This window comes from Amblyomma americanum, chromosome 8 (assembly GCF_052857255.1).
Source record: "Amblyomma americanum isolate KBUSLIRL-KWMA chromosome 8, ASM5285725v1, whole genome shotgun sequence".
Lineage (NCBI taxonomy): Eukaryota > Metazoa > Arthropoda > Arachnida > Ixodida > Ixodidae > Amblyomma > Amblyomma americanum.
The window spans coordinates 18,577,573-18,596,756 of NC_135504.1; the positions used below are offsets into that span (position 1 = coordinate 18,577,573).

Genomic DNA, 19,184 nt, shown 5'->3' on the forward strand with positions numbered 1-19,184 from the left:
TCCACCTGCGCAGGCTATCCGAGTGTTCTTCCTGCTCCGCGAACTGTCGCTGTTCCTGAGCAGCGAAAGGGAGACCCAGCTGCCGCTCACCAACCTAGCAAGTTGTGTCAAGGTGGACGATGTCCTCGACCTGAGTGAGCATCTCCCTTGTGTTTTTCATCTCCTTAACGGTCTTCATCAGGCCCTAAAGTTGGAAAGGTTGTTGAGGGGTGGGGAGAGTGGGTGTTTCGGGCTATCCCACAAATTCTTTTGGGGGGGAGGGAACTCGGTAACTCTGCATTGGTTTATGACAAGCAGATGCTTACTATCTGAGTGAGTGTTCTGACTCAGCAGTGTGCGCAGTGGAGGGAGCTTAGAGATAAGGGGGGAAAATAGGGTCTGCATTACAAGTACTGTATTTACCCGCGCAATGAAACCCCTATCCCCCACTTTAGTGGTTGAATATTTACTTTTTTTAACCTTTCATTAAAAATGCGCACCTACTCATAAAAAATGCGCACCTGACGTTCCGGGCTGGAGTTCAGCATGTTCACTTTACCTTGCACTGGCGCTGTCGACTATCACAATATCAACGGATTGCACCGTGATAGAGCAAGTACCTTTTGAAGCAAACTGTGCCAAACACAATGGCGACATAAATACAGGTGTTGCAGGGACACAACTTGTCGACCAAGTGCTTTTGTTGATGATGGCCACGTGGATGTGCAGGTGGCTGGGCCAGCCTGTTCTTATGTGAGAGCAAAATGTAGTTGGCGACTGAAGATCAAGCGGGCGGATGAGATTAAGAAGCTTGTGGAGATACAGTGGTTATACCTGGCACAATGCTGGGATAATTGGAGATTGATCTGAGAGGCCTTTGTCCTGCATTGGACGTAATCCAGCTGGTCATGATGACGCTGTTTTTATATGCACCGTTGTGCATTCTAGATTGCATAGTGGTTGCCGTGACAGATCGTCATTATGTTGCAGTGAATATGCAGCTTGATATGCCAAACGTATTACTTCCTGTGAAAGAGAAATGTGTTGATGCCAGATGCTTATGCTAGGCTGAGAGCAAAAGAAACATAAGGTGTTGTGCAGTGCACTTTTTTTTTTTTCAATTTCTAATAATTTTTCTGCTTACTTTGGTCTGCTGCATTGTGGTTTTTGATCCTTTTGCTTGTTGATCGGCATGCAGTCTGTGGTCAGATTGGGCGTTCTGTATCGTGGAGGTAGTTGTAGTGAGGGATGTTTCTCGCTCGCTTCATTGGCACAGACAACAGTGACCTGATTGCCTGCACGGTGGTGAGCAAAGACTCGCAGAAGATTCGCCGCTTCATGGTGATCGACGTGGCACAGCTTGTCCTCGTGGAGCCGGACTCCAAGCGGCTCGGCTGGGGAGTGGCCAAATTCGTTGGCTTCCTTCAGGTGCTAATTTCTTTCTTGTTTTTACTGCCAGACATATCTGCATTTTTTCATGTGGTGTACTAACACCGGTAGCTTTTCAGTTTTTAATGCGTGTGGCTGCAGCTAGGGATAAAAAGGAAGACGCAGGGTAAAGGTTGTGCAGACATTTGCATGCCTGCTAAAGTGTGCCAGTGTGCGTGCCTTGATTTAGTTGGCAAAGGTGTATCATGGTTGAGGTTGTGTGTTTCAATGGCTGTGTGTCAAAAGATCCTTGCCCACTTGTGCTCTTGCAAGCAACATTCTGCTGCACTTGGGAGCAGCCACTGTTATGAGTTTAGAATGTTGCCCATGCCAATTCAAAATCACCATGAAACCTTTAGACCACCGGCCTTAGGCCGGTGAGGTAAATGCACTAAGTATGCTAGATAATAAATATGCTTTGTGCATGCACTTCAACATTTCAGCAGATTCAGAGACTGTGCTGTAAAACTGTGTTGTATTGGCTTACATTGAGTGCTGTCGCAGAAGTAGTAGTTTTGGGATCTTTGAGTCGTGTCTTGGTCGCCTTTCTCAGACTCTTCTTCGACATCTGCAACTGGTGCATGATGTGAGTGAACAAAGGTGTGGGTGATGTGCCAGTGTGGTGTGAGGTGGTTGGATGTACGATATCAGGAAGTTTGCGGGAATAAGGTGGTCGCAGCTGGTACAGGACAGGGTTAATTCGAGATAATTGGGAGCCCTGCAGTGGGTGTAAGTGGGACAATGATGATTACGCTGATGCTGCTGATGGCGATGTGAGTGAGGCTTTGGTGCTGATTATTGTGAGACTAGCCTGGTCGCTTACTGTTTCCTTTGCATTCGGTTGATCTGCATGGTACAACCAGGACATTGAGGTGACAGGTGACAAGGAGGACAGCCGCTGCCTGCACATCACTGTGCACAGTCGGGGCGCGGCCAAACGAAGCAGCGGCCCTGGCAGCGGGCCCCTGCTGGCGGCACGCTTCCTCTTCGACGACCACATCCGCTGCATGGCGGCGAAACAGCGCCTCAACAAGGGGCGCCTGCGTGCACGGCAGCGGAAGATGCACAGCATTGCGCGACTGCTGGACTTGCCGTTGCAGCCGCCCTCCCCGCTGCGACACCACCCGCACACGCCCAGGGCACCGTGCGGGGCAGGGGCAGCACTTGCAGCCACGTCATCCGGTGAGTGAACCTTGGCTCACTGCATCCTTATCCTGGCGTGGCATTTCTGTAGTAGTAAAAGCTCATTAATTTGACCCCCATTAATTTGAAATCTGGATACTTCGAACTGCCGACGCTCATGTAAGTCTGTGGCGTTGGATGCTCGCTAATTCAGACGCTGGGGGTCTCGCACCTGTTAATTCGAATTGGCTTCTGAAAGGGTTCCACGTCCAGCTAAGACTGGTGCGGCAAGGTAGTGTCGAAATCATCATCATCAGTCTGACTGCTCCCACTGCAAGACAAAGGCTTCTCACATATTACACCAGTTAACCCTGTCCTATGCCAGCTGCAGTCACCCTATCCCCGCTAACTTCTTAATCTCTTCTGCCCATCTAACTTTCTTCCGCCTCCTGATACGCATGCCTTCTCTTGGAATCCAGTCCGTTACCCTTAATGACCAGCGGTTATCTTGCCTTCACTTACACCCCTGCCCCAGCTAATTTGTTCTTGATTTCGACTAGGATTTTATTAGCCTTACTCATAACCTGGTTTCCGTGCTGTAGGGTCATTTGCGCACCTCTGACATGCACAGGGGCAGGCAGGCGTGACGAAAAGCAGACGCGTCTCAGACAATAGTTAAACCGCTTAGTTTCAGTTTAAGTTCCGTCCCACGGCGCCGCCAGTTATCGCCCGCACGTCAGCCAGCCACCCTCAACAAAACTGTGCACCATTACGGGCGCTGACTGGCGCTGGTGTTCTAAGATGAAGAGCGACTCTAGGCTCCTACCATGTTTTGTTGTCACAGCAGGCTTTCCGCTAGTTTGGTATAAGAATGAAGAACATAACAATTCATGAATAGGACAACTTGTCGGGCTAGTTGGTGGTGATCCATTCTTTTGTTGACAGCGCTTAAAAAACACGGACAGAAGACATAGAAGCGCCTGTGACGTCATTTCTATGTCTTCTGTCCGTGTTTTTTAAGCACTGTCAACAAAAGAATAAAAATCCATAACTTCAAAACTAAAGTTATATGAGTGAAAATTTATATTTTATCATTTAGTGTATGTCCCAATAAGCCTGCCAAATTCATCGCTCTACGCCAAAAGAATAAAAATTATACCGCCAAAACCCACTTCCCCCTTAAGGCATTTATATTTTACATGTTGAAGTAGAGAATCCGAGAGCGACTTCATATCTGTATTAGTTCAAAAGTGCTCTTTCTAGTTTTTCGCGCACACTCGTTTTTCGGCTAGCTCTCCTCTCCAGTTCGTCCCTCTAGGCATGTGATGCCACCGATGACCTTCTCCTCCTGCAGCACCTTTAGCAGCGGCTGCTGCAGATGGGTCGTGCTACATTTTCTCACTCTCACCATACTCTCCCTCCTCCCCCTTCGACAGTAGTCCTCCTTTCAGGATAACCACCCTCTGGTTAAGCTTTCCCATGCTCGCATCGTGATACCCTCCTCCTTCCACGGTAATCACCTTCTGTATGGTTGCAGTGGTAACCATACGCTGGTTATGACAACTACTACGCCAACTACTCCGACATATTACTGCTACTACTACTACTACTACTACTACTACTACTACTACTACTACTACTACATATTACTACTACTAATACTACTACAACAACATACTACTACTACTACTACTACTACTACTACTACTACTACTACTACTACTACTACTACTACTACTACTACATATTACTACTACTACGTACTACTACTAATACTACTACTGATGATTACTGGATTTTTATGGCGCAAGGGCATCTATGGCCAAAGAACACCATGACACAACTGCTACTACTACTACTACTGTTATTGTTACTACTACGTAGTACTACTAATACTATTGCACAAAATACATAAATGGGCGTTTAGCAGCTTTTGCTGTAAAAAGAACCCTTTAGAACAAAGCCATCCTTCTCTTACACACAGGCTTGATGCATCGAAGTCTGTCCCAAGACACGGGTCTTCGAGGTCGGGCAGGCACGGTGGGCACGGTTCCGCCACACCAGCCTTACCGGCCTCTGTTCACATCATCTACCAAAGTGCCCGGCTTTGCCACAGCCCGCTCTGGTCACAGGGGCAGTACTGGGGACATCGAGGGTCGACAAAGGAGGTACGCTTTGGGTCTTGATATTATAAACTACCGTATTTGCGTGCATAATTTGCGCACTTTTTATTCAGAAATCAGGGCTCCAAGAAGGGGGTGCGCAAATTACGCAGGGATTTCGCGAGCGAGACTTAAAAAACTCCACAAAGGTCATAACGTGCAATATAGGTATAATGTATGTTGCTGCGTATATATCAGCACCTGGACCCGCACCCCACGCTGGCCGCCTCCCGAAAAAAAGCTCTCTAAATAAAAGTCCGCGCACCCCCCCCCCCCCCTCCCCCTTCCCCCTTGCGGGATGGCATGAAGGTGCATGCACGAAGCTGAATAAGACGCTAAAACAGCGTCATCGCTTGCGGCCCAGCCAATAGTTCGGTATTTCCGGATTCCGTAAGTTTGCTTTCGCAACTTCGTCCGGGATAGCAAGCGCGAAACAATAAATCAATTATCACACCACACAATTCTTTAACAGTACCGCACGACCGTCGACCAAACTGCTTGTCGGCGCCTTATCACGGCGCAGAGCTGAGAAGCCAGCGAGAATAGTCACGTGTGCACAAGTTTGCCGACACAATTGTCGTCTGTGGGCAAACTTGTGCGCACGCGGTTATTCTCGCTGTCTTCGCCGCTCCGCGCCGTGATAAGGCGCTGACAAGCAGTTTGAAACTTGCCCTATAGCTGTGATATCTCATCGCAAGACACGACCGAACAACCAAACACAAGCCGTCAGAGCCACCAAGAAAAGCGTAGCCGGCAGTCGAGTCGCATGCATCAGCCAAACAAACAGCAGTGTTGGCTCTTCTATCAGCTGCCGATCCTCCCCGGAAGCGCTGCTGGCCGTTCCGAGTGGCGATGCCGCTGGTGCTGCCGCGATTGTAACAGCGGCCCCTGACACCACCATGAATGCCCAGTGCACAAAAGATTCAAAAAGCCTTCCGAACAAACACGCAGAATAGCCGAATGCTACTGGGTAGAGCCATAGGGTAGAGCCCGCGTGCATGAATGTGGTCTAGCGCAGCGTGGTGCATAAAATATGAGAGTAAGAAATTTTTTTTTTGTAAACCCGGGTGATAAGTTAAGGGTGTGCAAATTATGCGCGTAAATACAGTACTCATTACTTAGGGTTAACAAGCACTGAAAACCTGGACACAGTAGCATCCCTGATCACAGTGGGGCACTGATTCAAAGAATTTTTTTCAACTTTTACCTAAAAGTGGAGAGAAAGAATAAAAAAAGCTCACGAAAGGGAAACAGCATTCCTTTGATTGGATTGAACGGACTTAGTCGACTGGGCCGTGATAATGGTCTTCCTTCTTTCCTTCTGTCTGCTCTTGTGGACGTTCGTGTGAAAGTGGTAGCACAACCGAGTGTTGCTAGAAATGCCTACGATTCACTGTGGAATTGTAGTATGGCTGGTTGCACGGTTTTTATTTCGTTTTATCTGAAGGAACTTGCTCTGTCAACAGGCGTTCGGGAAGCAGCCCTGTCTCCCGTGGCCGGTCGACGTCACGGGAATCCTCACCGCGCATGGGTCACAGGTCGCGCGACCATTCAGAGGAGATACCTCTGGAAGACCTTTCCACGAGGGCACTGCCTGTTGCGGCTGGTCCTTCACCCATGCAGGTGTGTATATGTTTGTGTGTGCTGGTATGGGATGTCTGTTTGTACTGAGCAGAAGTGCAAAAGGGCTGAAAATTGGGCGAGTTGGTACGAACTCATAGTGCTCAGAAGCTTCAGTCTTCTGATCACATTTTTATTGACTACTTAGTAATTCATTCTATACAGATATCACGCATTCACACTTTGATATGTTTTTTTTTTTGTTGCAGGCTTCTTTTGTTAGAACCGTGATTAGAATTCTGCATTGGTTTTTTTCTTGTCGTGGCTGCTTGGGCTTGGCTCTCTTGAGCTCCTTTGTAGAAGCAGTCATCTTGAATGTTGTGTGTTGTGTTTGAAACTAAAACCCTCCGGTAATAATACTCAGTGACTGCATGCAGAACACATTCAGAACCAATGCCAAACAGAGAATGGATAAGTATAGTATGTGAAATGCAGTTAAAACAGTGGGATTTACAAAATTGAATGGACAACCATGAGGGATACAGCTTTGTAGGTGCAAAACAGTGCGTGAAGCTCGCTGAGGTAGCAAAGTGGATCTACAGATTGAGTTGTTTTCCCTGGTACAGTAGAGCACCACGGGTTATATGAATTCTAGGAGACCGCGCGAGGGAGCTTTACATTTCATGCATCGTGTTATCAGAGATATTACGTTACTGGAACACACTCCCGTAATAAACAAGCCTGCCTTCCTGGCTGTAAACATGTTTGAGTTCTTTTTCACTAATTTATCGTAAAATGCAGTTTTTCACATAAATTCTTATCTCTTATTTTTTCTTATTTCTCTCTTATTTCTGAAAACTTTTGTCTCAAACTTTTGTTTGCACAGAAAGTTGTCCGCAGCTGGCACAGAATTTATATTTCATGCATCGTATTATCAGAGATCTTGCGTTAATGGAACACACTCCCGTAATAAACAAGCCTGCCATCCTGGCTGTAAAAATGTTTAAATTCTTTTTCACTAATTTGTCATAAAATGCAGTTTGTCGCATGAATGAGGAGCGCACATGTAGGGTTTCACTGTATTGTTATCGAAATTAGTGTCTTTTAAGGGCAATTGTTTTCTTTGTACCAGCATGGTTCTCTTTCTCTTTTTTTTGTCACCTTCCTTGCAGATGAGGCCATGCCCGGGCAGTTCCAGTGACGGTAGTTCTTCTGGCGGTGTCTCCAAGAAGCTGCGCTCTGAAGAGACGGCCGTGGACCAGGCTGTTGCGGCCTTGCCAGAAGTTGTTGTCGCAGCACCACCGGTCTCGCTGCTGGCTTCTGCAACAGAGTCAACAGAGTTCGAAGTACCGCTCTTGCTTCCGCCCAAAGAAGGTCCTGCAGCGCTGCTTCCCTCACCTGTTTCTAGGTGCGTCCCTAATTGTGGAGTGCCTTTCTAATTTTGAAAGTCTGCTTGCCTGCGATGAATTGCTGTAACTCGCGCCAATGCGAGCCGCGACATTGTCCTCTAGAGCATGGTTTATTCTGTCAGAAAATGTCAGCTGATTTTTTGTTATCTACTGCATGTTGGATGCTTACACGTGTGTGCTGTGTGTAAAGAGACTCACATGCAAAGATTAGTTCTGCATGCACTGCATGCTGTTCATTGCACATTTGCGATTTTATGACTGCACATATACAGTTGATGGTTGTTCAGGGTAACGGACTGGATACCAAGAGAAGGTAAGTGTAGCAGGCAGCGGCAGATGAGATCTCTTATTTCTTATTTCTGCAAACTTTGCAGAGAAAGTTGTCCGCAGCTGGGCACAGAACAGGATTAATTGCAATGATATGGGAGATGCCTTTGTCCTGCAGTGGGAGTAGTTGGGCTTGTGATGTTGATGATGAAGACCATAGAGCAATACAGTAGACTCTTGTTACGACAAACTCGGTTAAGGTGAATTCTCGGATAAGGTGATCAATATGCAGCACATGTGGTTGCTTTCTCATAAAATTCAACGTAAAACTTTCCCGCATGTGCTTCGGTTAAGACGAGCTTTTTGCAGCAGCCACCAACAATGGTGGTCCGTTGGAGTGGCATTCCCAGGGTGCCTGCATGGCACTGTCAAGGAAAGATATAAAATTCCGCACAAGAATAGCACCTCCGCAAGGTAACTTCCGCGCACCATCGGTCAAAAGTGCGAGAAAGCTGCTCTGCGAGAAAGCACTTTCTTGAGGGGAAGCTTTCTTGCTGGTGTGGAAAAGGCAGGTCACCTCTGTGCCTGCCTGCACTTGACACAGAGATCCGACTTGACCAGAGCTCGACACTTTCACTCGTGTTGCCTCTGGTGCTTAAACAGTTTAGAGCCATAATTTCAACTGCCGTGATGTCTCCACATGCGTTAGCACGGCATAGAGATGGCCAGATGTCGGCGCCACATGCGTGTTGCCTGTGGTGAACGGAAAGGCGTATGCTGCACTTGCTTGTAACCTCGATAACAGTTAATCTGCGGAAGACGCAAGATAAGAGAGAGATAAGTCGCAGCTGCCTAGCTGGGCACCTTTGAAGTGCTTGGAGCTGGCGGGACAGCAAAACGCAGAAATGTTGTACCACAAATACCAGTCATTGCTGAGGAGAGAATGAGAAAGATACGATTAAAAAAGCAAACTAAACCAATGCTGTTTTCAAGTAATTTCAAACTAAACCAATGCTGTTTTCAAGTAATTTAAAGCGACCTCGCTTCACGCCCTCTCTTCAGCTCACTTCATGGACAGTGCAATAAATGCTCACTTTGCAGTTTACCCTGTTTCAGCGAGGCCATTTTATGCATTGTTATTCATTCGTCATGTGCATGTTATCTATTTTATTCATTGGCCATTTTAATCAGAATAATTGCGCTGACATGAATATCGGTCGACACCATTGGCTGGAGGGCCTCTTTTGGGGGGCATCTACTGCTTTGTTCTTGAGTTGCATCTGACTTAAGGTGCATGTGCCACTTTGTTTCTTTGCATAGCCATATTGGACGCACAGGCCATCTGAAGAGCGTAGCCATATCTTTGGCATGTTCAGGCTGGGAGTGCACAACCCTGAACGTTATGGTACTGTGCATTAAAATTTACGCTACAGTGTATCGCACTGCCAGGGAATACTTGGCAATGCAGGTTCACTTAAATGTTCCTCGATGATCGTTTCTATCTTCACTGGTCCAGTGTATCCTGTTGCTGGCACTGGCACTAAAACTGCGCATTTTAATGGAAATTTGTTCCACGCACAGTGGTGGCGAAGCCGGAGAAAGCCCAGCAGAAGAGTGCCACAAGCCATGCTGCGTCAGTGAGACGTCATTCTCGGAAGGGTCCAACTTCACTGAGCACATCAATGGGGACTTCGCGGAGGAGGAGGAAGACGCGTGTCGATCGCCGTCGGAGGACACAACCGTCCTCGGAACGGAGGTGGACGACGGCTTCGAGGCCACCCTCACGCTGGCCGCAACGTCCAAGGCCAAAGGTGTGGTGCACACAGTCTGACAGGCGCGCCCGTCCTGCACCATTGTACCGCGCTGAGTGTCGAGACGCGATCATCTCTGGGCTGCCGGTGGCTTGAGCCGTGCGGGAGCATTGGCTTGCATATTGAGCAGTTTTGCTGGTGATTTGTGACCAGCTTGGCCGCAGGTTTTTATTGTTTATACAATGGCAACGAGCTGGTGGTTTAAAGAACAGCAAGTTGCTGCCTAAAGCGCAGTAACATTGCGCACGTCATTCCACATGGCTTCACCTGGATAGACATGAATTTGCATAACTTGGATTGTTCATGCAAAGTGTGAAAAAGAAAGATCAAGAAGAGTTAAGTCTTGACAAAGGAACAATTATCAGCAGCAGCACACACTATGTCTCAAAGTGTACGAATTTATAACTAAGTCTTATTAGTGAAATATCTTGTGCACAGTACTCGGCATATTGAATACGTACATCTTAAATTGCTCCTGACCACTAAGTTTGCACTCTGTTAGAAATTTTATTTTCTTCTCTGACTGATATTACTAACCGTACATAAGAAAAGGTAACGTTCAACATCTAGCGTTCTATGTAAATATTTGTTATGTTCAAGCTGCTTCTGCTAAGTGAAGCATGTTAGATTCCTAATGCGAGCACATATGAATGGTTAACTATAGATGCATAAATGCTGAGCACCTGTGAAATAAAAGGGGTGGTTTGCATGACTTTGCTAAGCAGTAGTGGAATGTTTAGTTTTGATTACATCTAAAGGACAGACATCTCTTAATAGGTAGTCGGTGCATTTTTGCATCTTGCTTCTTGTGCTAGCTTATTTTAAATGTCGTAGAGGATTTTTGCGCCTGTTGTGCAATTTCGATGTTGCACCAGGTTTGAAAGTTTGAGAAATCAAAACCATATTTTTAAAAATGGTGTCATAATTTTAAAATTTTATAAGTGCTAATGGTTTCTGTACCGTTATAGTATTCGACAGCTTATTACATGCAAAATATCCAAAGTGAGCTAATGCAACAATTCGTGGCACTTTGGTTTGGTTTATGTGGTAAAACAATGTACGGTGGAATTTTGGATGGGTTGCGGGTCTGTCCTTAGCAGTAGCATGTTTCTGGTTAATCATAGAGAAGGCAGTTCTGAAAGGGATGACTTCTGAATGCCAATTTCCTGGCACATAACAGTATGCTATGATGCCTGCTAGCCACATGGACTTGAATATTTCCGTACACAATACTAACGTATGGTTGTGTTGGTTACTTTTATTTTGCCATGAGTTTCTCACTGTCCTAACTGACAGGCAACCTGGGACCTCCAGATTTCTGTCACAACATTGTGTAAAAGTTAGTTTTTGTAAAATCTGAAATGTTTATCATCCCTGACATTTGCTCTGCTGATGTATACTTGTCATGCGTGCCACACCTTTTTTTTTTTTACACCTTGTTTTCGCGGTGGTTTCAGCTTTTGCAAGACCTTTATTTTGCGTTGTAATCAATTCTTACTCTACGGCTCACTTATGAACTGTCACCTGCATGCTTCAGGTATTTTTTTTTTTAATATAATACACCTGTTTCCTTGGAACAGCCAGAAATGTGGCACGTGTTCCTAATGGACTGTTCGTGCTGTGCACTGCAAGTAACTAGTGTTGAAATAACTTAACAGAGGCTTCCTTTGTACAAAGGCACTTTTTGAGAACTGAGCTGGAGCTTTTGTATAGCTTGTTAGTACGGCTGTAGGTTCGAGACAGTGGGCATTACGTAGTTGTGTGGTAGTGCACGGAAGTGAGGTTTTCTAGGACAAGAGACATAGATTCCTTGGCACGGACTTGTGATGCTGAGTGATTCTTTTTTATCTCACGGAAGACGCCTTTGCAGCTTTTGCAGTTTCTCTGCCAGCAAAGAGGTCTGTTCGTGATGCAGTATATATAGCTTGTAAAGAATAGTTTTCCTCTTTCTTTTGTATAAAGCGCACAATTTGTAATAATGCTTGTCTAGTCTGGGCATGGGTGGTCTCTCAGTAATGAAGTTCTGAGGGACCGGTGCATAGCGCAGTTCTGTTTTGCCACTCCTGACCAATGAGGGTCAGCGGAATGCCGAACAAGTTGTGTGAGTATCTTAGGGTTGTGAAAGAGTCTGACACAGTATTTCTGATGGTGAATGTGGTGTTGACCCGAATGACGCTGTTAATTGTGGTAGTTCCAGTTTGGTGACAGCAAAAGCTGTGTTGTATAGCATGCTGAGCGAAGCTGATATTTTTATCAAACCACAACAAGAGAGAGATGAGATAAAAATGCACTTGACACATTAATAGATTGCAACTTTGTTGCCATTTATGCAGTGTGATGCTTGAAAAATTTGCTGAGATTGTGTGAACCAATTCATCACTGCTTATTCAGTCCTGCAGTATTCATTCGGCAGCACTCAGATTTCAGACAGAGTGGGTGTTTGCTACATTCCTCAGTGTTAATTGCATGTTTTTAAAGAACCAAAGAAAATTGCCTCCAGTCTATAACGGAGGCTCTCAAATGGGTTTTCGTGGAATCCTTAGAATGCTTTTTAGGCTCCCCGAGCAATTGAATATCTGCTTGCCTCAGTGTCTATTTCCCCTTTGTGCCCTTACAATTAGTCTCAAAACAGTACAATTAGTCTCACAACAATTAGTCTCAAAACAGAGACTAATTGTACTGCAATTGCTTATAGCAGACTGTTTCACTATGCATCATGTACCTCGAGGGCTCCTTAGCTGAGTGGCGATCAGTGTCAGAAGCAGTCTTGGAAGTTTTAAGAGGTCACTGGCCTCAAGAACAGTGGCAGAGATGCAGTCATTCAAATCAGTGACTAAGGCAGAGCAATTGCCAACAAGCCACTGTAAGGCTAATCCCGCCTGTGCATTAACACCACCACCATGGCTACCAACAAATGCGAATTAATGACGTCCTAGTTGAAATCAAGAGGAAGAAGTGGGCTTGGGCAGGGCATGTAATGCGAAGGCACGATGACTGTTGGTCCTTAAGGCTAACGGAGTGGATTCCAAGAGAAGGCATGCGTATCACGAGGCGGCAGAAAGTTAGATGGGGAGAAGAGATTAAGAAGTTTGTGAGGATACAGTGGCCGCAGCTGGCAAAGGACAGGGTTAATTGGAGAGACATGGGAGAAGGGCGGTGTCAGGCTGATGATCATGATGATTATGATGCGTCTCCACACTTTTTGCACGCGCTTTAGGTAGGAATGGATAGAAGCCAGGACAGACAAGTTTGCTTAGCACCACTTGAAGGCCTCTGGGTTTCCCCGGTGATAAAAAGATTGAGAACCCCTGGCCTATAGTAAAGTCATAACATAGGTGCTGAACTTTCCAGCTTGTTTCGACACAGGCATCACCTTCTTAGCAATATATAGCACTGTTGTCATCTTTCATGTGAAATCTTACGCTACTGGATAAGCTGGCTACAGACATCTGAGCGTAGCAGTTTAATTTTTTTAGTGAACGGGTGCATACCATCATGAAAGCAGTTACTGGCCCAGACCCATCACTAATGGCTTCTTTCGTGTGAAGTTTGAATGTAAACTTGGCAGTTGTTTGGTGAGAGCAGCCCCTGAAACCCAGCCATGAAAAATTTCTCACACATTGGACAGTGCAGTTGCAGGCTTGCAGGCACGGCAGCCATGCAAGGGGGTTTACCATCGTTAAAAGGTCTTAGCTTTTTTTTTAGAGCCTGTGTTCACGTCTAGGGAGTGTGGTCAAGGTCGTAACATTTTCCTTGTCTTCGAGAGCTCTGAAATGGGTGAGAGGTGGTGCAAGCACCTTTTATGGTTGGGGGATTTACACACGTTAGAACCGACGTTAAAGCACTTGTAAGCGCTTATTAGCAGTAGCTATAGTGCAGCCAATGTACATATAAGCATACATCTGAGCAAACAGGGGGCACTTCCTCATGTGCTAAATGTACCAAAGTGTTTAAACCAGATTGGAGGCCCAATTTGCACTCAGGGCCTCTGAGTATATATATACTTGCTTCTGTTGTTGATGCAGACAGTCGGTATACTTGGGAGGAATGAGCACTGAACTGCGCAATTCATTTCCTATTTGGGTCTTTGACTGAAAATGTTTTTGAGTGTTTGTAGAAGAAACGTGTGTGACATGTGAGCTCCCTGCGCCAGTGACTAGCGCTTTTTATGCTCAAGCCTTGTACTCCGCGAATTGCGCAAAAAATATTTTCAGTTCTGAACAGTACTCTGACATTGTGTCTTGGTTTTGAGTGAACATAGCTTTGAAGACCTCCTGTACTGACTGTTTGTGGTTGTTAGTCAGATGTCGTTGCTGTGTGTCGAAATCAATGTGCGCAAGTTACCGCAGAACTTGTGCAGTCTTTTTTAACCTGTTGCAGAACTCAGGAGTTAAAAAAAAAGGCTAGAAAGCTTTACTTCTGTATTTTTTATCATCGTTCTGTAGAGCTGCATTGCTTGCTATGATCGCAACAAAACTGTTGCTAACTTCATAGTACGGGAAAAGAAATTAGCTATTTTAACACACGTTCAAAGTTTGCAACATTTTATGTTGATCTTTGCTCTGTGTAAAGTTGATTTTAATTATACCAATGAGAGGAAGTATGCTCCTGAATGCACCCTTGGCATAAGTCCCCTTAAAAAGCACCTTTCTTCCTTTCCTTGAAAGTGAGTGTGTCAAGGTTCAGTTTAGACAATGGCATTAATTGCTTGGTGGGCTTAATGAGCCCCTTTATTTGTTGCATGACTGCCATTACTTCCCCATTCAAAGTATGCCAAGCACAAATGCAAAAATTTTAAAACGTGAGTAAAGATGGTATTAGAGGACCAGTTTGCACTTTCAGGCTGGGTTGAACGGGGTCTTTGCAAACGCAAGAATTTTTAAATGGCTACACGACTAGCCTGGCAGCAGTTGTGCGGCATTTGTATTAGTGTTTGTCCTTACAAACCATCTTATGGGCAACCCATTGTACTTGCTCACATAATGGCTGCACTTCGCTGAAAAAGTTGGCAAAAATTTGGTGAATGGGTTTATGAAGGGCAATGTAGTATTAGCATGAAATTTTGTTTTTTGTCAACCAAAGAACGACTGCATCTGTTATGCGAGTAAATGCATATCTGGCAGGATTGTGGCTTTGATGGTCGTGATGCCCAACCTAATGGCCAACAGTGCTTCAAGTCTGTTGTCCATCAAGTTCATTCTGTTGACAGTACAAACCTTGACTTGAAAGTTCATAGTGGACATGCTGTGTTTAATTACGTCGCCAGAGCTTTTTACTTGCCTTGTTCTGGGACACGTCACTGTCACCGAACTGCGAGTGCTTGAAGTATGTGATAAAACTGTCGCAGCAGAATAGGTTTGCTGCGGTGTTTTCCTAGAGTGCTTAGTGTGCTGATCAGTTGCTGGGCCATGTTGATTATTGGTGATCAAAGTGCTTTGGCTTGTTCAGAGTCCTCTTGATCACATATTTGCAACTTTGTTTCTGAATACTCCTGTATATGCAGACAGTGTAGGCTAGGACACTTTTTTCTTGTTTCTTTATTTAGTCCTAATATAATCTATGTTTAGGCAGGCATGAACTTCGCGTGCAAGCTTGCAAGCCATGCACGTTGCATTATTGCTGCATGTCGTCTAATTAGTGAAGTTGCTTAAGTTGACAAGTTCTTTCTGGAGTTTTTCTTGGAACTTACGATTGTGTTGATCATTTCGAGCAGCCTTTACTTTGCCCTACCTGTGCTGTTTAAGAATTAGCGTTCATTTTCTACTCCGAACAACACTTCAAAGTGATGGACATTTTGCAACTGCCTTACGAGCATGGTGTACCGATTCGTGATAGTTAATTTTTGATGACAAGTGTCTGCTGTCTTATGATACACTTTTGGCCTGAATCGCTGGATTGTCTTTACGGTTCCCTTTAATGCATTTTTAAGGAGGCTGCCACTTATCTAGCTCAGCTGCTTGCTCCAACTGTGCTTGCTGGATTACTTGCCTGGTTCCACCAACAGTTTGCAATCTTTGCAGAGACCTTGTAACCTTTATTAGCTGCCTTACTGACCTGGCTTGAAGCAGGAGTGGCTCAAAAGTTGGAGGTTTCTCAGAGACTCATATTCGGGGCATTTGCTCTAACATGCCAATGTAGAAAGCAAAGTCTGCCATTTATGATTGCCTTTATCGCTCCCAAAGCATTGTTGCACGGTGCAGTAACACATTTGAAACTTGCTTGCATTTTCTTCTGCCTTTCTGCATTTCCAGATGTATGGTGTGCCCAGTCTAGTGTGTTTGTGCCACTGGGAACAAGTGTTCAAGCCAGCAGCACACAGCTACGCCGGCCTTTCAGCCACCCATCTTGGATCTAGTTCTGGCTTCACATTTCATTTGGGCTTCGGCTTGTGCTTTGGCTTTAGCTTTGGGTTCAGCTCAGAGCTGCATGAAGAGGGAAGCGGACTTTTTTCATTTGCACGGTTTTGCAAAGCCTAGCGGTCACTACATCTCGCAATAAACCAGTGCATTGTTGAGGCTGATGATGATTGGAAGAGAAGGAAATAGGCAAGGAATTTTCTTTAGTGAGACCGTCTCTTCTGTCTTTCAGAGTGTGCATGTCGGGGAAAGTGAGTGAATGATGTGATCTTTAAAAGTGCTCAGTTTTTGTGCTGTTATTTTTTCTTTTTTGCTGGAGTGGTGTGCTTATGGACAAAAACACCGCTCTGTACAGATGTTGGCAAAACTACTGTTTGGCACATACATTGTAAATAGGCGAGAACCTAGAAATGGTAGATGGAGAGTAAATATATATATTTGAAAATTTTGCGTAAGGATTTCTCTTTGTGATCTCATGGTGTCACTGAAAACGGCATGCACATTGTTGATGTGCTTGACGGCATGCACATTGTTGACGTGCAATTCTGGACTAATGTTGATGCAGGTGACTTGAGAATTTCTTTACATTTTGTATATTGCATACTATCCTGCACTAGAACCACGGAGAAAAAAAAACTTGAGGGATATCTATCACCGCTGCGCACGTGCATGCGAGGACTATATATCAACTTCCTTGCTCTGGACACCCATGCCATGGGCCACGTGGATGCATGCTCTAAAACATACCAACACCAAAACTTAAGGAATTGACTCAATAAAAAACGGGGGAGGGCTGAATTGACTCAATAAAAAACGGGGGAGGGAACGGCTTTACGAGCACTTGGCCAGCAAAGGCTGGCCATTTGGCATCGCGCTCTCTCCTGAATTTTTTTTTCTTCCTTGACTACAACACATATTGCTAGTGTTCATGGTTCAGTGTCCTAGCATTAGTTAACAAGGTTTGCTGTTTACAAAAATTCAGTGTTTTTTTATTTAAACTTGGACGAGTGTTATCCGGATTCTGGTTTGATGAAATTCCCACTAGCCACGGCAGTTTTGCAGCTCTGAATTATCCAGCTAAACCTTTGTGCAACTGAACTGACAGTGTAGCATTTTCAGTGCATAAATTTCTACTCTAGATAGTTCGAAATGCTTGTTTAGAAGGCTTTAATAATGTAGCATCCTTGATTGCAAATCATTTATATAGTTTGGAATGCCTGTTGAGATGGCTGTAGCAAAGTAACGTCCATAATGCTGTTGTTTTTTTTATAATGCTTTAATGGGCTTTGAGGCTGGCCTCCGCATTAATGAATCTAGTACTGCATATTATTGTATTTAATGTCTATTTCATTATTAGCAGGCTGTGTTAAAAGTGAGCTGCTGATGAAATTATAAGCTGAATTATTTCAGTACTTCTGGCTTGTTTGATAGTGAAACTTCAAAATGCTGATTTTATTTACTCTCGTGACTTGTTGGCAGAGTAATGCAGGATGCCACGGACCATAACCGTTACCAGCTGATTTTTAGTGTGCTGGATTAGAGTAGCCATTTCCGGCCGGTGTGCATGCATGCGTGTGCGTACGAAAGTAGGTAGGTTCCATCCGCAGAGAAAAGGCTGAATAACGTAGGCATGCCTCGGGCACATTTCTTCTTGACGTTTCGACCGGACATGCACACACCTGGCAACCTGCCCCCTGAATTGTGTGCGAACTGCCCACCGTGGAAGGTGGCAGTTCAGTTAATGGTTAGTTGCTAACGGTTGCTTGGGAAGAGCAACGTAGGACTTGCAAGCCCCACCCTTAATGTTGATGTGGTGCGAGATCTGAATCGACACTTTCCGATGCTCCAAATATCGGTGAAACATTGAGCATATGTGGGAACAAGTACAGCTGTGTAGCTGGCGTGGTGGCGCCCTCAGAGGCCTCGTGGTTGCTCCACGAACTAAAGGGGGGCGAAAAATTCAAGCAGCAAGGCCTGAAACATCACGACAAATCTATTTCGATTCGTGTGTGGAGCATGTGTGCTCGTGCAATGTCGTGCTTGCGAGCAAGCCCGGTGAGATTGTTGATTTTACCAAACCAGGCTGGGCATTGCCTAGGCGCCCGAAATTTATTTCGCCGCAGCTGTTAGTGGATCATTCCTGGCGCATCCGGCGTAGGCATCGGCGTTGTTGAAGTAGTGATGCAAAACTGTGAAAAATATACTATCGATAGTTCTTTTGAAGTTATCGATAGTGTAAAAAAACTATCAATAGTGCTACTATTGATAGACTATGGATAGTGTAAAAAACTATCTTTAATGCTATTATGGATAAACTATTGTAGTACTATCTATAGTGAGACTGTCGATAGTAACACTATCGATATTCCACATTCGTTGCCCAGCAATATATACAAAACTTTTGCGATACCTTGTTGGTTTCACGGTTTTATGAGGCTTAATGCCGGAAAGAGACTCGGGCTATGAGGGGCGCGTTGTGCAGTTCTCCGAATGATTTCGACCAGCTGTGGTTCTGTAACGTGCAACGAAGAATCCAACAAGATGACGCAAGACGAACAAGCATTAATTGCTGTGCCTCATGATAGCATGGCACATGCACTGTGCAAGCCTAGTGCATTTTTCTTCTACTCGCCCAGCTGTGTACAATTTAACCAATTTTAAAGATAACTGTCTGGGTTGTGAGAGCTTGCTATAGTTAAAATGTAAAATGACTACCGCTTTAAATCTAGACGCAAAAGCGGGACAATTCAGCTTAAAAGGTAGCTGGGACAGTTCGAAAGTATTATCGATAGTGCTATCGATATTACTATCGATTCCACCTACGGTAGTTTTTTTACCATCGATAGTGACACAACTATCGATAGTACTATCCATAGTCTCGCATCACTGTGTTGAAGCCTACCAAGTGACCAGCACTGGTCACGTGACCCTGTGCCGTGATGTCACCAGGAGCATGTGGTTTCGAGTGCGCTCCCCGCTTGCAGATCATGTGACTACTCGGCGCTTCTGATTGCAGATTTGAACTACGAGTGCCCCCATTAACTCTTTCCGAACCCTGCCCGCAGAGCGTCGGTCACAGACCCGTGATCG

At 45.2% G+C, this 19,184-nt stretch overlaps 1 protein-coding gene across 10 annotated transcripts in view; it reads left to right on the forward strand.

Moving 5' to 3' along the window:
- ema (C-type lectin domain containing ema) overlaps positions 1 to 16,539 on the forward strand; it is a 53,625-nt gene extending 37,086 nt beyond the window's left edge. For 7 of the 10 annotated variants that reach the window (XM_077634006.1, XM_077634004.1, XM_077634005.1 and 4 more), the window contains 8 exons: positions 14 to 134; positions 1,256 to 1,407; positions 2,271 to 2,589; positions 4,514 to 4,697; positions 6,158 to 6,314; positions 7,424 to 7,659; positions 9,509 to 9,738; positions 15,990 to 16,280. In XM_077634006.1, coding sequence (XP_077490132.1) covers positions 14 to 134; positions 1,256 to 1,407; positions 2,271 to 2,589; positions 4,514 to 4,697; positions 6,158 to 6,314; positions 7,424 to 7,659; positions 9,509 to 9,738; positions 15,990 to 16,093 — 1,503 coding nt within the window. In that variant the 3' untranslated portion in view covers positions 16,094 to 16,280. Of the gene's footprint in view, positions 1 to 13; positions 135 to 1,255; positions 1,408 to 2,270; positions 2,590 to 4,513; positions 4,698 to 6,157; positions 6,315 to 7,423; positions 7,660 to 9,508; positions 12,359 to 12,405 lie in introns of all 10 variants that reach the window. The other 3 variants (XR_013307916.1, XR_013307915.1, XM_077634008.1) reach the window with 2 other exon arrangements.
- Positions 16,540 to 19,184: the final 2,645 nt, after the last annotated feature.